This window comes from Bombus affinis, chromosome 5 (genome assembly GCF_024516045.1).
Source record: "Bombus affinis isolate iyBomAffi1 chromosome 5, iyBomAffi1.2, whole genome shotgun sequence".
Taxonomy (NCBI): domain Eukaryota; kingdom Metazoa; phylum Arthropoda; class Insecta; order Hymenoptera; family Apidae; genus Bombus; species Bombus affinis.
The window spans coordinates 5,528,855-5,552,272 of NC_066348.1; the positions used below are offsets into that span (position 1 = coordinate 5,528,855).

General features: G+C 33.3%; 4 protein-coding genes and 2 long non-coding RNA genes across 15 annotated transcripts in view; 3 read left to right on the forward strand and 3 right to left on the reverse strand.

Moving 5' to 3' along the window:
* Window positions 1–179: 179 nt before the first annotated feature.
* Window positions 180–1,639, reverse strand: LOC126916699 (nuclear protein 1). Its single transcript, XM_050722751.1, has 2 exons — window positions 1,315–1,639; window positions 180–811 (listed from the first exon to the last, which is right to left on the reverse strand). Exon 1 carries the CDS (start codon window positions 1,525–1,527, stop codon window positions 1,318–1,320), a length of 210 nt encoding a protein of 69 aa, XP_050578708.1. The 5' UTR covers window positions 1,528–1,639; the 3' UTR covers window positions 180–811; window positions 1,315–1,317.
* Window positions 1,640–2,063: 424 nt separating this feature from the next.
* On the forward strand, window positions 2,064–3,213 carry LOC126916703 (uncharacterized). Its single transcript, XR_007710712.1, has 2 exons — window positions 2,064–2,607; window positions 2,669–3,213. It is a non-coding gene; the product is annotated as an uncharacterized LOC126916703 (long non-coding RNA).
* A 1,458-nt stretch (window positions 3,214–4,671) lies between these two features.
* LOC126916691 (scoloptoxin SSD14-like) lies at window positions 4,672–12,013 on the reverse strand. Of its 5 annotated transcripts, none has more exons than XM_050722734.1 (10): window positions 11,728–12,013; window positions 11,188–11,337; window positions 7,765–7,998; window positions 7,011–7,234; window positions 6,742–6,934; window positions 6,450–6,650; window positions 6,128–6,377; window positions 5,758–5,951; window positions 5,147–5,387; window positions 4,672–5,031 (listed from the first exon to the last, which is right to left on the reverse strand). In XM_050722734.1, the coding sequence occupies exons 2-10, from the start codon at window positions 11,238–11,240 to the stop codon at window positions 4,768–4,770; spliced, it is 1,854 nt and encodes a 617-aa protein (XP_050578691.1). In that variant the 5' UTR covers window positions 11,241–11,337; window positions 11,728–12,013; the 3' UTR covers window positions 4,672–4,767. The 5 variants fall into 5 exon arrangements, with proteins under 5 accessions (XP_050578691.1, XP_050578690.1, XP_050578688.1 ...); XM_050722733.1 differs by having other exon boundaries at window positions 11,188–11,339; window positions 11,711–12,013; XM_050722731.1 differs by lacking the exon at window positions 11,728–12,013 and adding an exon at window positions 9,309–9,508 and having other exon boundaries at window positions 11,188–11,629.
* The window catches only part of LOC126916698 (uncharacterized), a 64,625-nt gene continuing 50,557 nt past the window's right edge, over window positions 9,351–23,418 (forward strand). Inside the window, exons 1-2 of one of the 2 annotated variants that reach the window (XR_007710709.1) lie at window positions 9,358–9,483; window positions 16,352–17,608. Coding sequence is in view for 1 of the 2 variants with exons in the window: in XM_050722750.1 (XP_050578707.1) it covers window positions 9,460–9,483 (24 nt within the window). In the remaining variant the exon portion in view is untranslated. Of the gene's footprint in view, window positions 9,484–16,351; window positions 17,609–23,418 lie in introns of those variants that run through there. The other variant, XM_050722750.1, reaches the window with a different exon arrangement.
* The window catches only part of LOC126916692 (beta-3 adrenergic receptor-like), a 77,055-nt gene continuing 66,830 nt past the window's right edge, over window positions 13,194–23,418 (reverse strand). For 4 of the 5 annotated variants that reach the window (XM_050722736.1, XM_050722737.1, XM_050722738.1 and 1 more), the window contains 6 exons: window positions 22,976–23,282; window positions 21,335–21,583; window positions 19,974–20,205; window positions 19,631–19,864; window positions 18,900–19,180; window positions 13,194–15,849 (listed from right to left, as the gene is read on the reverse strand). In XM_050722736.1, coding sequence (XP_050578693.1) covers window positions 15,562–15,849; window positions 18,900–19,180; window positions 19,631–19,864; window positions 19,974–20,205; window positions 21,335–21,583; window positions 22,976–23,282 — 1,591 coding nt within the window. In that variant the 3' untranslated portion in view covers window positions 13,194–15,561. Of the gene's footprint in view, window positions 15,850–18,467; window positions 18,634–18,899; window positions 19,181–19,630; window positions 19,865–19,973; window positions 20,206–21,334; window positions 21,584–22,975; window positions 23,283–23,418 lie in introns of those variants that run through there. The other variant, XM_050722739.1, reaches the window with a different exon arrangement.
* Window positions 16,973–17,608, forward strand: LOC126916701 (uncharacterized). The gene is made up of 2 exons (XR_007710710.1): window positions 16,973–17,116; window positions 17,215–17,608. It is a non-coding gene; the product is annotated as an uncharacterized LOC126916701 (long non-coding RNA).

The following is a 23,418-nucleotide window of genomic DNA, read 5'->3' on the forward strand; positions in this document are numbered from 1 at the left end:
ATACATATATAGATATATACATATTAATAATTGATATACATATAAAAAAGGAAATTTTTTTTACATCCATCTTTCAAATCGTTAATACAAAACATAATGTACATTTGACACCTATTTGCAATGTTTATGTTAATGTTTAGTATGGGTATAGGTCATAGATTTGAATTAATACTAAAATGTTTTTTTTCAATAAATATAAATTTTATTATTCACCAAAATTGTACAGTCACCTTTTTTATCTAATACTTCAACTTCCTAGTGAACTCAAAATTGCTCTTTCGAATATAACAAAAATTTAACTTACAATATCTTGGAAAACAAATGCAAATGAAAATTTCTTCGATATTCACATTGAATAAAATGTTTTCGCATAGTAAAATAAATTTCTAATTTCTAAATTGAGCAACTGTATTTCAATACCAATGAAATGAAACATTTATAACTAGATGCACTGTACCTAAAAAATTTGTATAGTGTGTGAATCCAATACAAATATTATTTATCTTCTTAATCTATCAAGAGAAATCCAGGTTCAGGTAGTTCTGGATCGAGTAGTCTAGAAGATAGTTATACATATATACCTTATAAGTTACAACATAACATGAATAAGAATAATGATTATGAAATACATATTTGTAGTAAGTACTAATTATCTTAGCCTAAGTGAGCATTTATGTTCAGTGACTAAATGCATTACTAAGAATAAAGGAAATGAAAAAATCGTTTATTGTATTGAAGGGTGTTCAAAAAACTTCAATCTGTTGGAATTGACAAATACTTTCTCCAAAAATTGGACAGCAACCCTGAGTCTCTGAAATAAATAATAATTAAATTATTAAAAATATGAATGATTACTAAAAAATTATTTTAATACTAAAGAAATATTTACAAATAAAAACTATTCTTCAAGGCTTTAAGAAAAAATATGTACTTTATATCCTTATACGTACATTCTTCATTCATATACGTATTTATTATCACAAAAAACAAAAAGCATGTGTTTAAATAAGAAGTGAGTCATCTCTGAGATATTGCGCAGCGATACAAAATCACAACACAACAATATTTACAAACTATTATAACATGCAACGAAACGCGAAAGAATTTTAACTTTCACCGAGTTTTAATTGGACCAAAAAATATGCGCTTTTGCGACTTAAAATTGCACGAAGGTAAAGAAACAAGAGTATGTATAAACACAAAAACTGGGCCAAGGTTGCGGACCATTCCGGCAGCACTCGAATCAATAACATAATCAAACAAATATATGATATTAGAAATTATGTCATAATTAAGTGAAAAATTTTTACTTACTCTTTATGCTTTGGTCTTTCCAACATTCCGTTTGTTGTGTTCAGAATTCATCAATTTGGTGAGAATCTTTCTGGAATGGCCGCACGGATCGAAATGATTTGTATGTGCAAGAGCCTCGCGTTTGCTTCGCTGTTTTCCACTGTGACCGGTAAAAATATGCTTGTCGTAATCGTAGTTGAAGTGTTCGTATTCGTCAACGTAGTAGTCAGACATAGTTCTTGGTTTCCAAATGCTTTAGAAAAATAATAGCGTAAACGCAGTCAAAAAATCTCTCTTCCTGTACCTCTTGCAGGTTTACTTTGAATTATTTGGACGCAGTTTACTTAGTTATATAGGCTACACAAGAATTACTGCGCAGGCGCAGTACTCAGTAATGTCTCTAGTATATCCAATGCCTGGTATAACAATCGTTTTAACGAGATAAATCCCTCTCTTATCTGCATATTTTGTATTGTAGAACAACTATCATCCAGTTTAAAGGATATTTTAAATTTCCTAATATATTGAAAAACGTATAAGTAACATTTCAAGAACAAAACATGCATATTAGAATTTGAAATTTCTAGAAAACACTTAATGTTCTCTGTATTACTGATTGCAGAAATTAATAAAAAAAATTAGCTGTCATCAAAAAAAGTTCCATTATCTATTTGTTAAACAAACAACTTTATATTGTTTTGAATTTCTTACGTCTTTTACGTATGTATTTCAAGAATGAATATCGTTACATATGCGAATCATGGTATATGTATAATCTAAAGCAAATCTTTCAAAAATTAATGTCATCTAACATTGTTCATTAAAAATTTATAAACAAATTTAAAATACGTAATTTTATAGTGTAATATAGACAGCCCTGATAGTGTATCATCTTAGCTTGGCAACTGAATAATATATTCAACAGTAATTTTATATGTACTTTCTCAGACATTGTTCTGAGTTTCAATAGATTTGACATTATGTGCTACTTTTAAAAAAATGCTTTGTTACGTAGCAGATATTAATAAGCACTGGATTTCTGTACCAAATATCTGTTATGAAACAATCCTATGTTTGGCAACAAATAGCACGTTGATCTATTACGCATGCGCAATCGGCAGCTTGTTACATTGACTTCTAGGAGTCTTTGAACCATTGTAAGCGAAATGTCGTTCCACAAAATTCTGTATTTATCGTTCGCTGATATATCTCAAGAGAAGTAAGCAAAAAGAGTAATACAAAAATGTTTGCATGGGGCGTGGTAAAGGAGTTGATATTAAGTATATTTTGTATGCTGCCTTGTAAGAGTCTGATGTAAGTTAAAATGATAAGGTGAAAAATACGCAGTAGAGTATCTATGTTGAGAACATTTCAGGTTAACTGTACTTGTACGTATATGTATCTCGAATCCGATTGATAACGAGGTTCAAATATAGACGTACGAATTATCAACCCATTTGATTATTACTTGCCAATTTTGCCCAACATGTAAAAATATACATGTATATATGTGATACGTATACGTCTTATAACAGTGTATCTGTGCATGTATCTACGTCCCGCATTTTCAACACACGTGTCTCGCAACGCAATTACATATATTTACACATCTGTATTTATTTACGATTGTCATGAAACACATTTCTTCTAATCTTAATTACTTATCATGCACTACAAATTAATTCCTTTTTGTTAAAAAAGAATATTCGTTATATTGAAGTACATAAGAGGCATTCTGTTTTTCTAAAAAAAACAAGGAAAAAGATAAGGATCATGGAGTCAGAGGAATTTTACAAATTCATACAGTAGGATTTACAATGGCTTTTAAACTTTGTTTCACCTTATCGACGATTATTATGATTCAACTCAGAAATATAGTGTGTCTTTCAAAGTTGTTAATAAAAAAATGATTCAACCATCGCTTTGAAGTAAAGTATTTGAAGTAAATTCAACTTTTATGTTAATTTGTAACGATAAAAGAAAATACGAATGTTTTCTATTGCATCCACATAAAAATTTGCTCGCAGTATGTTAAATAAAAGATCAATCGAAGCTACCAGAAACTATCGACTTCGTGAAAATATAGTCCATTGAAAGGATGTCGCATACGTATGAAATCCCGTTAATCGATCTGAACTTGTTACTTCAGTACACAGCTAGAAATATTGAAAAAAAAATATGTATGTAGTCGTTTATTCCACCGCCGAGTCTTGAGTTCGTTACATATAGATTAACGACATCTACGATATAAATATTTAACATTATACGTTCATTCCGCGCATAAAAGCAGACGTCTTATTTAGTTGAAATATTTTTATTATTTTAAATCTTTATTATTTTTTTAGAAATTTTCGAATTAGGTTGAAAATTACTTTCTATGAGTTAATAATATTATTGAATACTTTAAACAAATTTAGATATACTTCAGTATTATTATAATTATTCTTTTTACAAAAGTATATATCTAGACACTGATATTATAATTAATCCTTTATTACAAAAACTTTCTAAACAAAAATTTTATAACGGGCAATATCAAAAATATACAATATATGAAATAAATTTCACAAAAAAATTTCTAGAATAATTAACATATGTAAGCTGAATGATCTATAAATTTTGTAAATATAAAAAATGTATTTATGTAATAATGTACAGATTAATGACTCATTATTTATATATCAGCAATGTAATTGGATGTAACTTTCGCTTCTAAAATACTTATATGTATTAAAACGAATTGTAATGCATCGGATACATTACAAGAAGTAATTAATCAAAGACTGGAATATGTATGGGATGGATGTTTTTCGAATATTTTAGAACACATACTGATGTAAAATATAAAGAAAGATTAAAATAACTTCCAAGAGTATGTTTGAATTCAGGTTGATTTCACTACGTGATATTTTTAACTGGGAAGGATCGCAGTCTACGAAATTATTAAATTTATTGTCGTTGCTTAATAGTAGAACACCCCGTATTCCTGCATGGATCAATAGTACTATGTAGAATCTAATTCGATCGAATAAGAGTTTACTACAAACTTCCTATATTGTGATTATTCATTGAATCAATAAGCACAATTAGATCGCGATTACGTTAAATATAAAATATAAAAAGATACTTTGAACATTCATGTAGCATATTTCATAAGTTAAACTAGATCGAAATGTAATTAAAAAAAAATAATAATAATAAGAAGAAGAAAATGATATTAAAAAATAATGTGTGCAAAATTATTGAAGAACTTTAATTTCGCACAATTCAGCGTAGAGAAAACATCACATAACAAATATTATCATGGGAAGTTTCTCTTTCATATATTTTGGCGATTAAACGTTGAAGAGTTTAATACCGTGGGAACTTGAACAACACTTATTGCGATCAGTCGCCAGAACAGTTCAGCAATTTATTTATATATCTGTATATTAGTAGGTTCACCAATGATCATTCATTTTAATTAGGAAGAATTTAATCGACTCCATACACGTCTCCTTCTTTCCGGAAGTCCGCATTCCCGTATACTGTATTGTTCTTAGTGTAAATGATGCAAGCTACGCTACCACGAATTCTGTAACGAGCAGTCTTGTGGCCAATCTTTTTCAACTCATCAATTATTTGCTTTGGTACACCATACTCGTATGACACGTTTGGCGGGATCAACTGATGATGTATCCTAGGAGCATCCACTGCTTCCTTCACTGTTTGATTCATCCATATAATCTTAGCCATTATCTAAACATAGGAAAGTTGAGAAATAACACATTCACTGGATTAACTTTATGTTAACACAATTTTTATGCGATGTTTATGAAATGTCCGATAAAATATTAAATTGATAAATGTTAACCTGAGCAACTGTCGTGGTGATCCTAGTACCACCAGATGCACCAACGACCATTCTTACATCATCATTTTCATCGACAAGGATCGAAGGTACCATAGATGACAAAGGCCTTTTTCCAGGAGCGATATTATTGTTCGGACTAGGTGGAATACCGAAGTAATTAATTGCTGACGGTATACCAAAATCATTCATCCCATTATTCAATAATATTCCAGTACTTTCGCTAGCTACTCCGCTTCCAAAACTGATAGAAAAGGCAATTATTTAATTTATCTATTAAAAAGTGACACGTTGAATATCAAGTTTGGTATTAAAATTAGTTATTAAATTTGTTTGTGTATTAACTATAAAAATAATTGAGCCTTTTACAAAAGAGCTTGTTTACATAGTAAAATAGTTGAATTATTATTATTAATTAAAAAAATAAAGTAAGAACTATTTAAGAACTATTATCAATCATAATCAATTCAAACATAATAATATTGAAAAACTAGAACTACCAACTCAAATTACTCAATTCACTGCTGTATCTTATGAGCTTTTTCTCCAGAAAGCCTCGCAATTAATGAAAATTTCCATCTGGAAGTTTATTAATGTTTAAAAAATAAACGTACTAGAAATTGATACTACTAGTAGCTGAGACTGCGTCCCCATTTGGCGCTAATACTGAAACATGAGCAGTTCCTTGATCCTTTGCGCTGCTCAACATGCGCGCTCCATAATGCGCTGGGTCATCCCACGTTTTATAATCATTTATCATCATTTGTGTTTCTTGTGCGCGAGTTTTCGACATTAGGTTGTTTGTTAACTTAAACAAGCAGAATTACAATGAAAAGTTATGCGGTTATTTTTATACGATGTTTTTAAATCTAATGCGCATCTCTTTTAAGAAATTTGACTGATAGAGTATCAGTATATCTATAGATCTCTGATAAACTACTGGAATAACAGAAAATTGTTCATTAAATTACGTCATTTACTCACTTCTTCCATATCGACGAATTCTTTATCAGCCATATCGTTTCTCATCGCGTACGCATATTTAAACGTCTCTATCATTCGATGATACGTAAGTGCGGTTTTGTTAAAATCAGCTAAACTATCAGGTGTAAAATTAAATCTATCAAAAATATGCAAAATGTAGGTGAGAAGTGCTCCACTAGCGGGTAAACCGACTGTAAAAAGTTTCATTCCATTGGAGAGACTCGACTCAAGTGGTTCATCCCATGTTGCTCTAGAGATAATTTCAATTAAAAGCTCAATGGTCGATAATTTGTATTTTTCTAAGTACTTTAATGATAAATACCTGTAATTGTTCAAATCTTTCATTGTTATTATTGCCCCTCTTTCTTGTAAGTCTTGTACTAAAAGTTTACCCAATGTCCCATTGTACAATTCTGAGGCTCCCTTCTCTGCGATTACTCGTAAAGTTTTGCAAAATACTTTGGGCCTAATAATCGAACCTGGTTTATAAAAGTCGTTCGTCTTTGGATCTACAAATAATTCCCTGAAATGGAAAACATCTAGTGTTTTCTATCTATCTTCAAGTTTATAGGTAATTGATTATGAAAGTTATAATACGTTTTTCGAATTATTACTTTAATACGCGATCCTTTAAAATATTTTTTGCATTATATCTGAATCCATCGTGTTGAACTTTTGTCAAATTATATCCTTTTTCGCACAGTTCGATCGAGGGCCTGAATAAGTCAATCCATGGTAATTTACCGAAACGTTGATGAACTTCCCAATACCCTGCCAATTCCCCAGGAACAGCGATAGTCAACGGACCTAATGGAATTCGTGAACATACAGATTTCATAGCTTTTTACTTATTCATTAAAAACATAGGAAGTGGAAGCTTTACCGTACAATGTCGCCTCTTTGGGCTTCCCTTGATACATAGTAGCGTTTGCAGCTAACGGAGCACGATCTCTTGCGGTTAACGTGTATGCACGCTTGGAGGCTTTATCGTAAATTGTCATAAAAAATCCGCCCCCAATACCCATACTTTGCATATTCACGAGACCATTGCAAATCATTGCAGCTATGGTTGCATCCACTGCAGAGCCATTTTTTTCTAGTATTGATCTACGGAAACATGATACATTTATTTAATAATTCAATCGTATATTTTAAGACATAATGCACAGGCTGCGGATGTTTATGCAAATTTATATTTTTATGAGCACAACTAAAGAAACGAAACCTACGCGAAGATTTTTTTCACTCACCAGATATAATGAATATTACACTTTTGATATTTTATATACCTTTGTCTACTATCTACATTGTGTACCTTAAAATTTCTCATGAGTATATAAAGATCCACAAATATAGTAATTTAATTTAAAGTATTGAGAGCAAAAGTAAACTAATCTTTATATTCAACAAACTGAGTAATTCGCGATATAAAATAAATGTTGACATAAGATATTCAGTGCAATAAGTGATTTCGTTGTTATCTGACTTCAATTTGGAAAAAATTGAATTTTTCCACTTTTGTATGATTAATACTGTTTATTGGAATAAATTACTTAAAAGCTCACATTCAGAAAAAATGTGGTCTAGTCCACTTTTGCTCTAAATGCCCCATATAATAGCAATATAATTTTACATACTTGCCAATGTTAGCACATAGTGCAGCATCTGCACAAACGGCACCACGTTTAAAAATTTTTAATTTGCTCCATGACGGAGGTAATAGTATTTCCGGATCGGGTGGTACATCTTCATTTTCTTGAATTTCTACGTCCCTACTGGTTCCATAAACACTGCAGATTGCTATTATTGTAATAATTACTGTGGCTAATATTATCCCTACTATTATAGTATTTTTCGCATTAATATAGGATCTGAAAATAATAAATAACCAAATGAACTTAACATAGGAAATGGAAAAACCATATGTTTGATATGAATTTATGGAATAAATAAATAATAAAAATATTTTTCGCAATTTAATTAATCTTAAATAAATTTATTTTAAAAGAATATTATCTAGACGATTTGTGATATTTTATACTTACTATGTAAAACATATAAATTTTTGTGAAGTTTTATTAATCTTATAAATGTTCAGTTTTATCAATTTTACTAATTTTTAATACGTTTCACTGAATTTTGTTAATCATTATTTATACTTTCCCGTGATAGCTATTAACAATTTTATAAAGAGAAATTTAAAAAAATATGCTACGTTTAAAACTTTTAATTTTAATTAAATACAAAAATTAAAATCGATTTTAATTATTTTAAAGATAGGTGTTAAAATAATTTTTTATTTTTATTTATATTTATAAATTTTATAGAAAAATTATAATACAAAATGTCAAGGTATTCTATAACTTTTTATGCTGCTTCTTTGCATTTTAGTTGCCGGTAGCACAAAATAATCGGTGACTGTAAGTGGCTGTCAATAGGTGAATTGTAAATTGGTAGATTGTTTCTTTTAAAAAATTCTGTAACGTAAGCAATTTTTGTGAATTATTTATGCATAATATGAAATATACTACAATTTTTGCAGTAATGTATGACACACATATTATTTATAGCATGAATACATAGGATATCGATTAAAGGTATCTATAAATGAATCAGTATAGTGAAAGCAGATTCATTACGAAGGTTATATGTAGAGTGCTCTCTGTTGCTAATCTAGAAATCTACATGTACATATAGAATATTTTAACCTGTTATTTAGAAAAGACAACTCGTCATTCGGACCTATTATTTCTTGGATATAACTTTATTACTCATAGATCCTCTATTTTTTAAATGTATCACTTGATTTTTACGCGTACATTATATTTACAAAGATTAACAGATATTTATTTGCAAAGACCAAAATTAAACTAATTGAAATTGATTCTTCTTCATTATCTTTTAATTTTATAGTTCTTTATTATTTTTGGCCTACAATAAAAACTTGTTGGTGAAGGGATGACTCGGTTAACAGGTTGATTTAAAAATTAACAGTTACAGATTTTTCAAATAAGTATGTACACATATTCCATGTTCATCTGCATAATCTACTTAATATCTAGTTCACCTACCTTTTGCAAAATTTATATAAAACAGAAACGAAAAATATTAGGCTTAATTTTAAACAAATTGTGACGCGCAATTCTTTTGTTTGAATGCACAGGACCTGCGCAAAACTCACTTGTCGAGTCGCAGTGTCGCGAAGAATCTTCCCGCTTTGCTACGACGAGGTGAATATGAACGCAATAGCCGAGTTGTTCCGACATCGTCCGAACCAACGAAATTTCGTGTATCGTTACTGTAGTACTGACGATGTTCGTCAGTACTAGCGTATGCGGAACTGGTACTGGACGAAGGTGAGGAAGTCATATTTTTTCGCTGCTACAAAGAGGAATCATAAAATGTAATGGTTAACGATCTTGTTATCGACCAATATCGACAATAACCGTTACCAAAACATCAAACAACTGTCGCCACCTTTGGACGATTCGAGTAAACACGTCGCGTTTCGAGGCTACAACCACCTACCACTCACGTATATCTAGTTTCTGTCGTTTAGCGCATTATTTGACACTTACTGTCAAAAACAGACGATTTTTGATCACCATTCACATTCAACTTTTCTCACACGGACCTCCGTCTCGTTTTATCTTGATGCATATCGTTCATGTTACCAAAGAAATTTATCCATCGATAATCGTGCGTAAAATTAACCGTATCGTCGGAAGATGAACAACACCAGCTGACCGGAGAAAATCAATCCGAGTTTGCGCGTTTCACGCCACTGACACAGAATTGTTCCATTCTACATGTAGCATGTGCCATACACAATTTCAAAACGTTAACAAGTAAGGCAAATAATCATTGCTATTTCAACATCTTTACGATTACTGACAACATTCATTCTACGTTTTTCTAATCATCCAAAATAAAAAGATCGAGTAAAGTTTTAAGTAAACTTTATGATTTAAATGACAAATAACTATCACAAGTTAAAGTCTTTTACAATTTTTGACGATAATTATTATTAGTAAAAAGATAAAATGTAAACTTTTAGTTGAATATTACTTAAATGACATAAAGGTTAATAGATATACGTATCTACATGCATATATTTACAAGCGAAATAATTTAGTAGTACTATTGTCTTCCGTATGTCATCATAGATTATTAGGTTTTTTGATGATGATAAAAGAAATTTTGCTACAAATGAAGTTTAAAATTTTTAAAGAATAAAATTTATTATTCAATATTTAAAATATACTTTTAAACTATAAGAAGTATAGAATACTCAATAAATACGTTGATTTATATACGTTCATTCTATTACGACATTAAGAATTCCATATTATTTTACGACATAGTATGTATTTACTATCTGGAAAACTATAAAAAATTCAATAAGTATCGTGATAATCAATATCGCATATCTAACTACCTACACAATAAAAATCTACAAAAATTATCAGTGACAATATTTATAAAATATCTATTTAATCTTTATGTCGGTTTCTATTTAATCTTTATTTAATCTTTATGTCGCCGTTATCATTCAATTTTTACGTTACAAAAAGAAAGATTTGTGTTATAAGAGGAAAAAAGAAAGATAGAAAAGAAAAAAAGAAAAATTCCTGTAATACGACAGTACTTAATTAAACATCCTTCGGGGAGTTATATATCTGGGTCATAAAACAAGCGGGGTGGACTATCGGGAAGTGGCATGCAATTGTGACAATTTATGGCTATTATAGGAACCGCTAAGCATTATATAATGTGATTTAGCAAAAACAAGTACACACAAAGTAACGAAATCGCACAATATTTTTGAGCAATTGCTCCGTTTATTTCGTTTCTAACTTTTATTGCTTGGTCATGTTCATTGATAAAACGTTAGATTAACTCATTGGAACTCATGCCAGATAAAAAGTGCCACGCTTAGTAACTAGAATACCATAATACGCTCAAGTTTACTTTTTTCTTTTATACAGAACAATATTTTTTACTCGAGAAAATATTTTTTTATTGTAATGTTTGGCAATACAGATCGTTTGTGATCTTACCTTAATTCCTTCCTCGACTCCTCTATTTCCGCTAAGCTGTGTCTCCTTGTCATCTTCTCTACGGTTATATCTTCTCAAATTCAACGAACTTTATAAACACAATGTTCACCGATCGTCATTCAATAGGACTCACTTGATCGCTTCGTGATATCCTGAGAATTCAAAGAGTAATACATGACATGAACGTCGCCAGAAGATAGAACCACGTGTCACGCGTTAAAAATACTCTTTCATACATATGAGGAAGGTAGCGGTTCGCATAAAGATTGTCTAACATATGTTTAAAGTAGCCACACGTAAATTTAACATGGAAATAACGTGAAAATTACTGCACACGATTGCGTGATTCTAATTTGAAACAATTATCAGTTGAAACGTGCATATCTTGCAATGAAAGAATCCCATGATCATTACGTGCGACCACGAACTCAATCAATCCTTTATAAAACACGAACATTCCGCTATTACTCCATTGTTAAAGATAATAACAATAACGATTTCTGATACTTTTAACACGACTCACAAATAGAAAATTGCCTTTCGTTACGTAAAAACGGACAGTATGTTATTTATTTTAAGTATCTTTCTTAAACATCATTTTCCTTTTTTAAAAATTAAGTTAATCTGTCTGTTTTTCCTCTTGCTACAACGCGATTATTCACTGATAAGATAACAAGATACAAGAATAATTTCACAGTTTCTTCATAAAAGTAGATCGACGTTCGACCGAGATCGCACGGGACATCGAACGCGTGTCGCTCCGGCTTACGATTTATCACGCAGAGCTCCGACCGGATTGCCGGTTTGGCTCTCGATGAAAACATTTCGAAACGCGTTCGCTGCGAGGCCCAATCGTGGCAGAGAAGGGATTGTTGTTTCTTGCTCGCGCGGACGAATTTAATTCCCCTTATTCCAATTCCAGATTAAGGAGGACAGGGTTATGGTTCGGATGACTTTGAATTCTAAAAGAAGGCCTTGTTTCGAAGTTACTACGCGTGCACCGTTTTTTCTGTGTAACCTCGTTGCCCTTTTTCTGTGTGAAACACTCTCGCGATAAGAAAACATGCCTCCTTCGACTCTGAAAGATGAGCGTGGGATAAAACGGTATTAAAATATTCATCAAACGAAATTAAAATATTCATCAAAGAAAATTTCATAATAAAAATATTCCTTTGTACATGTTTGTCGTTTTTTCGGAAAACGAAAGAACACTCCTAGCATCTTTAACTTCTGTTCTAATTTTGAATATTTGATATCCTCTTTTTTTTCGTATTTTTTGAGATAATTAGTTATGGTTATTGGAAATAATAATTACGGAAATAGATTAATTCTTTGAAGTGAATCCTCGAGTTCTTTATCGAGAAAATCATGAGTTTACCTAATCTAAATTTATTTAATGCTCCAAATGTTTTTGTCGTCAGCTCCTCAATTATTCGCGAAATAAATACTTTGGGAAAGGAAGAATAACTTTGTAGTGTCTCGTGGTACAAGATCTGTCACTTGAAATTCACTTTGTGACCTGTTTGATCGGATAAACAACTTTAGAGAGTTAGTCCCAGTGGCCGCTGGCATGAAACGGAGGTGATCTTGCAAATAACCTTTGCTAAAATCTATTATAAGTTGGTCGACCGAAACTTCGGCACGTTACTCTAATAATAATTCGAAAAATGTTACGTTTAATGGTATCGTTGAGTGCCTTATTAAATGACGAACTGTAACATTCTGCACAATGGCGTCGTTGCTACTGAAGTATTTGCTAATAACATCCAATCGATTCTTTCTTTTCTTTAACAAGCAGATAAAGATGAGATAAAGCAGAAGGGTGAACTGATGGAAATAATGAAGATGGAAATAATTGTTATTAATGATCATATTTTGGATATTTACTAATGATAGTTTGACTCAGTTTGGCTCATTCCATTATTCTCTGATTTATTATAATTTAGTATTCAGTAATTTTTGATGGTATCCTATAAATCTAAAGAGGAAATAATTACGTAAGACTGTTATCCTTTTTAGAACATTTTTCGGTTTTATTTGCACTAACGACGTACACTCAAACACCTTTTAAATCGCGATATTTTAACACCATTAACATTAATGTTACACGCGATACCCGACTAAGTTCTTCACGCCGGAATGATAAAATATTTGTGCTCTATGTTGAGATCAACAAATGACGAGATCGTTTCATTAACTTCTAATTGACAAATTCGAAAGCAAATAGTCCAAGTACTCGCAACATGAATTCGCTCCGCTCATTATGTAATCTTGCATCGTGACTGTGCACACTGCAAATCGAAAAAATTGAGCACAATATAGTAAATTTCTAGTGATCAAGATTCGCAGAATCACATTTATCGTATGCAACCTTGACATATTTTTCTTCGAAAACAATACTAAAAAAACATTTCAGTTGAAACCATTAAAACAATTCCTAGAGGAAATTTCATAAATGTGTTGCAAATTAATCGTTAGTCGAACAACATTTGTTTTCTAAATTTTTCGTAACATTCGCTTAGAGTTTAAAAAACGATAAATAATCTTCTTTTTTCCATTTCAACGATTCTTAAAAATTAGAACATTTGAACTTGACACTGTTCACACACTTGCACACTCTCTCATACACACGCGTCAATCATGCATCGTCTACAAAATTCAAAACATCAATTCCAATAACCATCAACATTAATATCGGTTAATTTTTAGGTGATTGTTGCTACACCTAATTGCGAATAAATCCACCGTGCCCGTGAAAACACAGTGGTTGGCCACGATTGTACAAACTTGCTAGTAAAATGTGTGCCTTCTGTCACTCTTTATTAACGTGTATCTGCTCGTCCACGTGATTGTATTAACGTAACTATCGTTTAATATCAATAAACTCACAATGACCGTCTATATTAATTACTTCGCGCATCAGTGATTAAATTTCTTTAATGCGTTCCTCTCGTTAGCTTGCACGTTTCCATTCGTGCACGATTTCGTTTGAATTTTAACATATTTTCTTCTTCGCGTTGAAGTTTCGTTCCACATTTTTAAAATTTATTAATGAGACGACTATTAAAGTATACACATAGCTTCTAAAATATATAGTAATTTGCAAAACATAGACGTTTGAAATTTGCCTCAGAACGGTTGAAATGCACTTAGTATTAATATGATAATAAAATTATAAAAGTAGATACAAAATTGAAAAATTGACTTCGCAACAGATTATTCTGTTTTTGTCATTTATGAAAATCATAATGTTCAAGTTTTCGTCAAAAGTTCTTTCAACTGTATTTTTTAGAAGCTAACAAAAGTTCTTTATGCTCTTTAACATTCTACCCGTCAATATCTCTGTAGAGATAAGACGAAACCGTTATACACGTTAGACAGCATAGATAAACGTTAATTTCGTACATTTATTCATCTTATCATCCACGACAGACGGTAAAGCAACTTTCGTCAATATTTAATATTTACTCCTTCAAACTTCTGTCTTTCACGAATCCATTAACTAGGAACATCAGCAAAAGCGGTAAGGGAAATTATTGCCCGTTATATCGCGAAATTACCACAATAGTAATTCGTACAATTCGTCGAAACGACCAAACGATTCACGTGTCCCAAGTCGACTGATTTCTTACGATATTTCATGGATTTCATCGAGTGTTTTACTATGAAGAGAACTCTCTCAGGTATCGTGATCGTTTGTTACCACTACTTTTTCGCGAAATCTCCGATAGCGAGGGTGATTGCCGAGAAATCCACCGCGAAATTTTCGTCGCGAGATATTACCCGCGAGGTGACGAAAAAAATTATTATTATACAACGAGCTCTTTCGCGCGCGCAAGCTTTTTTCTGTGAGAGTCGCGCGATGCCCGTACGAGGATGATCAACTTTCCTTCCCTTGAACTTTCTACGAGAGAACAAGTTTTTCATTGTGGTTGCCGTATAATGTAGATATTCGATCGGGTTTTCTTACTTCAGCGCGACCGCAATGGCCGCAAGAAATCCACGATTTCCTCGTTAACGCTGCTGTGACTTGTCAGTGAAAGTAGAAAAATATAATTTCAGGATATGTCGACACATTGCAGGTGATATCGAGCATACGGGGACATGATCAGCTTCATCGTCGCTGTTCTGAACTGAACTGAACGCGAACAATCGATCAGGAGTCTCAATGAACTCGATTCTTTAAAAAATAACAATTGCTTGCGGTTGTTAATGGGTCGATAACAAATTTCATCCAGCGATCTTGTTTCACCAAGTCCCCTCGAAATGATTTCCATCACGTTAAAAAATTACAGTGTCGAACAATAAATTACAAGAAGAAAATGATAATAAATTAGGGACGATGAAAAAGGTACGTTGATCGATTAATCGAACTTAGGATGACGAGGTGAGAAGGGGCCTTCGTTGCGCGGTCTCCTTGCAATTCTGAGGAACATCCGGTTTGCGAATCGTTTTCGATTTCCGTCTCAATTGCTTGCACTTTTCTGCGTCTGCTTCCTCCTCGATCTTCTCGATATTATCCTCTTCTATGCTCTTGTCCGCCATTTCCTTCGATTCGATCTCGTCGACGCTGCTCCAACTGTTGTCGCTCTCGCTGTGCTGTCCCTCTTTCTTGTTGCCATTTATTTTTTCTTTCTCTTTCTCCCGATAGCTACCGTTTTCCTGCACATATTATTCGTTACAATTAGGGTTGCTATTTATAAAATCACTAGCGTAGCATAAAGACCATGGAAACTCTGAACTTTGTCTGAAAACCGGACTCTTCTATCCAATTTTTGGATTATTCTAAATTTTGGATTATTATAGTTCTTTTACAGACTCGTCTTTTACAACAATGCATTTTTATACAAACATGAAACCTAATCTGTCGAACGTTGTGATCTTTATTTTGATAGAATAAAATGGATCATACCTATTTTGATAAAATAATATAAAACGGGAAATGTTGAGCATCCATTATTTCCTTATAAAACAAAAGAAGCTTTTCGGACGACCTAATATCATTAGGTACAAGATAAAAACTTCTGTAGATTGTACATTGAAACCGAATAGCTCTGCGTTTGCATTTAGACAGCTTCTGTTGCGTCTAATGCGAATTCTGGAAAATTCTAATGCGAACACTTCTGGAAAAACAAATACATCGCTACCCAGTATATTATTATAGGCGCTCTGACGTATGACAGATCACGGCTCATATAACATGATAATATAAATGATCAGAGAAAATCAGGAAATTCCTGCGAACGTCCTTAAACGCCTTAAAAACAAAAACAAATCCAGGAAAACTCTGACAGATGGCAACTCTAGTTACAGTGAACATGATGTAATAAGCTATTATGCTCTGAAATCGTCTTATGCGAATTGCATTTCCTTATCATGACTTGTCGTTTTCTCAAATTATAGATTACACGTGTGTAACACGATCGTCTCAACACTTACACTGTACTTATCTGTTAAAAATTACAAGCATGACATACTTTGAATTATACACGGTGTCTCGATTTAACATAAGGCAACGAGATATCTCAGAAACTAAGATTTATCGGAAGAAATGCTTTAAATAAAAATTATAGGATTTGGAAGGATACATTTGCTGTCGACATTGTCTTGGGTCAAGGTCGTTCAGGTGTATCACGGTCAGCTTAGTTTTTCTAAACGGAAATCCCATCTTTTATTATGGATCTGGATTGTACGACAAAAATTAAATACTTCTCATTCTTATCGATTTTTCGATATGACCTTCTTTTTCCTAGATATTTGATCTGCAGATTAACCTTCGCGCGGCCAATCGTCTAGCGGATAAATACAACGTCTATTCCGAGTATGCAGAGAAATTGCTATTTGTGCAGAAATGTCCACTATAGCATCCACAGTCTGGATTTAACGTGCATGCTTGTCTGGATTGATAAATTCTGAAAATTCGATTGAGGTAAGAGGAAAGAATAAACGTAAGTGACATATCGACACTCAGTCCGGGGGCATATGAACTGCAGTGAGACAATGCAACTTAATACGACACGCTTGCAGCTCACGTCGAAACTCCATTTCCAAGAATTAGCGGGAATATTCAGAAGCTAAATTCAGCAACAGGTAAAATGGACAAAAGTCAGAACTTCTGTATCTCGCTAAAGCGAGACTTTTGTACCTTATCTTCCCGCGCGGACGTACAGACATTGTCCCATCGCTCTGTAGTTTAAACAGGAGAGTAGGAGAAGTGAGAGAACTTTTATTGTCGTTACTTCGAGACAACTATCAACGGATTTGTTCAGACACTGTATTTGTTCTTCGAGGAATGTTGAAATCATACGTTGGCGAAATCAATAAACGAAGTTTACGTACAAGAACAAACAGTCAACTACCGGTGATATACCAGCGAGCAAGTTACTATTGTACTTATTATTATACTCCAAATGATGTAGTAGATATTCTACTGATTCTCGGCAAATGTCATGGAAATTACCGACATGCTTTGTGTTTTTATGCCGAGCGATGTCCTAACCGTCGCGTCGACATTCGAATGTTCAGCAGATAAAAAATATTGAAAGGAGATCTCGATCGCCCATTACGTCGTCAGAGAAACGGAGAAATGAAATACAAAATTGATGATCGATGAAATACAAAATGACCCTAGAATTTTAACCGTATTAGGAATGGTCCATTTGAATCCAGATCGAATGAACCATTCCCAATGGATCAAAATCCAGGCATCGAATGCTACAACACATTCAATATCATGTTTACCGCGTCAATCTTGTACAGTTGAACGATAGAGACCACAGATTAAGAATTCGATTTTGTAGATGGGCATTTGATAATTTATAACAGACAACCAAATTAATTTGGAATGTCTGCTTCAACGACGAAGCGATCTTTCATAACAATGAATGTCTCAATTGACAAAATTGTCATTATTGTACGTCCATATTGATCCTGACATGTACTCAATTAACATTGCTGTAGCTTATATGTTTTGGTTGGAATATTGAATGGTTAAGTTATGGAATCGCTATTTCATGGGCTATTTATTTAGATTTTCTCCGAAACTTTTCACCAGGATGGCGCTTGATATTTCACAGAGATCATGGTTTTAGCAAGATATTTTGTTAGTGTCTCCATAGGATTAAGATATTCCTTGGTGTGAAATAAGTCCATGAATAAGGACCAGTTTTGTGGACTCCGAGCTTATCGGATCTTAATCCGCTTAATTTTTGCTTATGGGCTATGCGAAAAGTGCTATGTAAGAGAATATCGTGAACATGTAACACACACAGGAAGATATATTTAAATCAATACGAATCTTCTGCATTTTATTAGTCAGTTATCATCACCAGCTACACAGTTTTCTTTGATACTGTCGTAATCGTATGGTCCAAATTGAAAACAAAAACGTTTTGAATAATTGAAGTTGATCTTGATTTCAAAAATCCCATTTCCAAAATCAAATAGCTGAAAAACAGAAGACCAAGTTGAAAAATTGATAAGGAAAAAAATGTTTATTTTTGGCAATAATCTTAATTTCCAAAATACTTAAAATATTCTCCTCGGCACATTGTCTGTTTGTCACATCGTTAAACCAACAAAAAGTTGTCTGTAATTCATCGATTAACATGTTTTGAATACAATTCTTAAGGCTGGAAATCGTTTGCATACAGGTCATTGTAACGTATAGAGATTTTTCAAGTCGGTCTTGGTGTCGTACATCGAACACTTACCATCGTGACCTGCTTACTGGGCATCGTGGTGGTGGTTGTGGTAGCCGTAGTGTCCGTTGTATCGCTGCTCTCGCTGTTATTGCTCGGTCTGGCGCCAACCAGAAGTGGTCCTTCCTCTAAATTTTTTCCCCGTACAAATCTTCTCGGCGCAGGCCACATGTCCGATGCGCTTTTTACATTGGCCTTGACGAGTTTTTGCGCGACACCCGTCGTCCACACGCTCGTCTCGCTACTTCCCGTGCTGCTATCGCTTCCGGTGCTGCAATGTCGCCATCTCCGTTCTAGGAAACGGGTTCAAAAATCCAGTACCAAATTATTGAATAATTTATTTTACGTGAAAATTAATCCTTTCAAAAATGAATTTTTTAAGTTATGAAAATAATTATTTTTTATTCATTAGTAATAACGATACAACGGTTTTGTAACGGAGACGTACTGTACTCTAATTTCAGACCAGTTTTACAGAAGATAAATATATTTATCGTTTGGTTAATTAATAGCTTATAAAAGTTTGATCGATATGGAGACTGAAAGTATTATCAAACTTTCTATAGCTAATTTCGTATAACAGTAGTTTTTTTCATATCAAATCCATCAAATCAAGCATTCTTAAAAAATGTAAATAATTTGTAAAGTATTCGAATATTCGTTTGGAAGCAATATTTTACGAAGCCAGAATGAAATAAAAAGAATAATTCCAATGGAACAGCAAATGAAAGAATAATATATACTGTCGCACGGAAGAGCGTTGGCCAGAATAGGTTTCCTCAACAATGGACTTCCTCCATCTTGGCTATCCTCGCTATAAGCTCTCGTTATAAGAATCCTTGGACTTCTTCTTGGTGTTTCATTCATTGCTATAGAACAACCAGCGCTCACATCAACTCCAATAAAATCGCTTCTGTAATGAGGACCCATCAGGCTGGCTGCGCTTGCGCTCGATCTAACTAATTTACTGCTTTCACCTATATGCATAATGTAAGCTATAATTATACTTTTTGAAGAGAAAGCAGAGAAGAATTTTATAATCAGAAATCGTAAGCCAAAAATCACATTTAAGTTTATACTATTAACCTGATTCGGAAGTGGGTACGCGAAGTGTATTGCACGAAGCGGCAGGCTGCAATTTGCTTCGATGAAAGCCGAGATTATTGCTGTCGAAACTGTTTCCGGTTCTGCAGGATCCCAACGCCAGCAAAGCTTCGCTGAGTCTTCGTTGCAATGGCGGGAATGGAAAGAAAGAGCCAGTTCCGCTACCGGACGGTCTTCGTGATCCTGCTACGCTCGGTGTCCTCGCTTGAATCTCCTGAATTAGAATCCATTGTCAGCAGCGATCGTTTCCGAATATTAAATTCGGGGAAAAAGAATTTATGGATGACTTGGATTATTCGTTCGCTAAACAAAAGAGATTGAAAAGAAAAATTGAAAAAAAAGATTATCTTTTACGCTATGGTATTGGAGTATATTGCTCTCTGTAGTTAAAATGTCCTATGCTACATTTTTCCATGTTTCAAGATATGTTGAAATATATTTAAGATTCTCCGTGTCTTTTATCTTCCAAATTACATGCTGAGTAAATTATGAAAAGTTGGAAATTAATTGCGGGAAACAATTGGAAAATCTTCTTCAATTCGTATATAATAAATATTCATAGAAATACTTGAGAATCGGTGAAATACGATTTTCCAAAGGTAGCCAGATTGAATAAATCTTCTACTACTGTTACTTTGAATAATTCTCTTATTATTCATTATGAAAGAGAAATTCAGTAAAGGGTTGAATAATTCTAAGAACTTTCTCTACAAAGTGGAATTTCAAACTTATTAATCTATTGTATTAAAAAGATGTGCATTTTTTCATCATAAAATATCATGGAAGAGAAGATTGCAATAGATTCTCTGTAGCAAAGTTATGAAATGAAGTTTTACTGACCTCCAAGGGGATTATATTTGCATAGATTTACTATGATAGAATCTCGAACATTCGTTGATCGACTGTGATCCTTTTGGCCATCATATGTACCGCAAGAAATGTTTCTTTAGAAAGAAAAATTCATTGAAAGTGACTTGAACAACGGCACATACATATCTGGCAGCTATGTAATTGAGTCAATAATTTATATAGAAAATGTTATTTCTTACACAATTATGTCGAGTAACAGTAGTCTTTAAGCATGTAAATTGCATCTACCGATACATTTTAGAACACGAATTCGCTGTACTTTACAGTATTTCTTTCATTTTACTTTCTTCTAACTTTCTATGGTCAAATATTTTCGTGATTCACTATATTTAGGTACATATTAAAAGTTGATAGTTCTAATGTCTCAAATATCTCAAAGTAAATATAAAAAGAACAAAATATTTATTAAGAAAGAAATTTTTTATAAAAATACCAAACTAACTGCAAAATTATTTCAAATCGTCGATTATTACTTGTTGAAGTTCCGACTTGGTCGCCTTCTTCCGCCAATAATTCTGCACCGATTGTCTAAGTGTCTGCGATTTCAAGCCGTAGAGAAGGCCGTTGATGGGTGGAGAACAAGCCAGTAGAAGCGAGGCCAACGAAGCAAGTTTCGGATGATTGTAGAAATGCGGCTGATTACCGACGTCGCAAACTTCCCAAAGAATCAGACCACAGTATGGGAAATAAAGCAAATATAGAGAACCAACCAGTTGCATTACCTAGAAATTCAATACAGCATCGTCGCTATACTCTGTATGGAATAATTTAAATTACAATTTAATTGCGTGTCATTGAACGAATGGGACATTAGCAAATGAAAGGAACTCGTTAAATAGAATTATATTATTAGTTCGTGATATTGATCGTCAAAGAGTTATTATGGAGGAAAATCAACGCGAGCACAACAGATCGTCTAGAATGTTTGCCGGTGTTATATCGGACAGACAAATTGCGTCATTAAAAGATACGCGGCAGATAATTGAACGTAAAACTGAACTAAACACACACGAATTGCCTGGAAGCGATTGTATTGTCCGGTAGAAATTCAATTTCTAGCGGGATTTTGATTTACGTCTTTCTACAAAGCTTTTGATTTAATGTCTACCGAATAATCGATTGGAAATGATTAAAATTTCGATTCAATTTTTTGTCAATGAATTTTCCTTTGAACAAAGCTTAATCGACGAAAATTAATTAGAGATTCGTGGAATTGAGTATTATACGTGGATATTAATTAGTTTGAAATATTTAGACGAAATACATAATGCTTATTGTTCCTTGTTTTATGTAATGTTTAATAGCGTTTACACTACGTCAATAAAATCCCTACGAAATCGTTTACATTGAATGCATCAGTATTTGGTCGATCAAATATTTATGCTGCTATAAAATTTAACGTTTAAAGGTTGAAAAGCGGTGCAACGGTTGCAATGTTATGAAGCACATTTACAAAGGAAGAATATTAAAATTCTAAAATTGTCTTTTTATTTCAGTCTATAATTAAATATGTAGGTACATTTCTTAAGTATGTATATTTCTGCATATTATGTGTATTCTATATATTTTTACGCTTTTAAATTTCGCATAAAATGCAGTCTTCCGGCAAAAAAAATCTGTAATATCTTAAAATCAATGCAAATTTTAAAAGATTCGATAAATCTTAGAAATTTGTGAAACGGCGCAAAACGGAGCACCGATTCTAAAAAACACTTATCAGAATTATACAAATTTTTACGAACTCAACTCTAAACATAGCAGGAACCGCAAAAGTCATCGAAAGTTCTTGACGTAATCTTCAATCTGAAGCTGAACTAGTTAAAAAATTTGATCCGATACTATGTATATGTCTTTAATCACCGACGGATCAAATGTCAAATATTAACTGTAAAAGCAACGCATATATCAAATTCAAAGACCTTTCCTCAAAGAGATTTCCTCAAACACACCGTACGTGTCTCCACGAAATTACTGAGATCGTTTCCTTGCTCGAACACGGTTTGCCGCTTGAAATTGTCCACATGACATCATATTATGTCTATCCAGCTGACATCACGCGATGCGAAAATTATGCAGTGCAAACAGAAATTACGCTGATCTTTGGATGTACAAACCGTTTTGGCCGCGCTGTGAAAGCGAGGTGGGCTGACGACCGAAGGTGCCGTGACAGTTGGTACGAAAAACGGATTTCGCTGGTGGGTGATGGTCGCTTGGGCGCTCAGGGTGACTTCGTAAATTGCGCTAGCGATTCGATGCCGGTGATAACGCGCTATGCCAAGCACACGCAAATTGCAGATAGTGACGAGGATGGCGGGCAGCGCCAGCCCCAGAATCGCGTAAACAGCCCCGTAAAGCGCCGCCGCTAAACCCCACGAATCATTGCTAAAATCTGGCGCGCAGCAGCCCAGTCCTGGACTGTATCTGTGGTAACAATCAGCAGGTTGTGATCTTTAATTTTTTGTCATCCGTCTGTGTCGTTGTTCTGCTTGTTTTGGAGGGCCATTTAGATTTGGGCATTTAGGATGGGATAGTGATAATAGTAATACAAAACGTCTCG

Coding starts and splice junctions, on each gene's coding strand:
- LOC126916691 (XM_050722730.1), bottom strand. CDS start 9,735: ATGGTGATCAAAAATCGTCTGTTTTTGACA. Junction 6,651..6,741: donor TTAAAGGATCGCGTATTAAA/GTAATAATTCGA, acceptor TTTCCATTTCAG/GGAATTATTTGTAGATCCAA. Junction 5,952..6,127: donor AATTCGTCGATATGGAAGAA/GTGAGTAAATGA, acceptor TGCTTGTTTAAG/TTAACAAACAACCTAATGTC.
- LOC126916699 (XM_050722751.1), bottom strand. CDS start 1,527: ATGTCTGACTACTACGTTGACGAATACGAACACTTCAACTACGATTAC.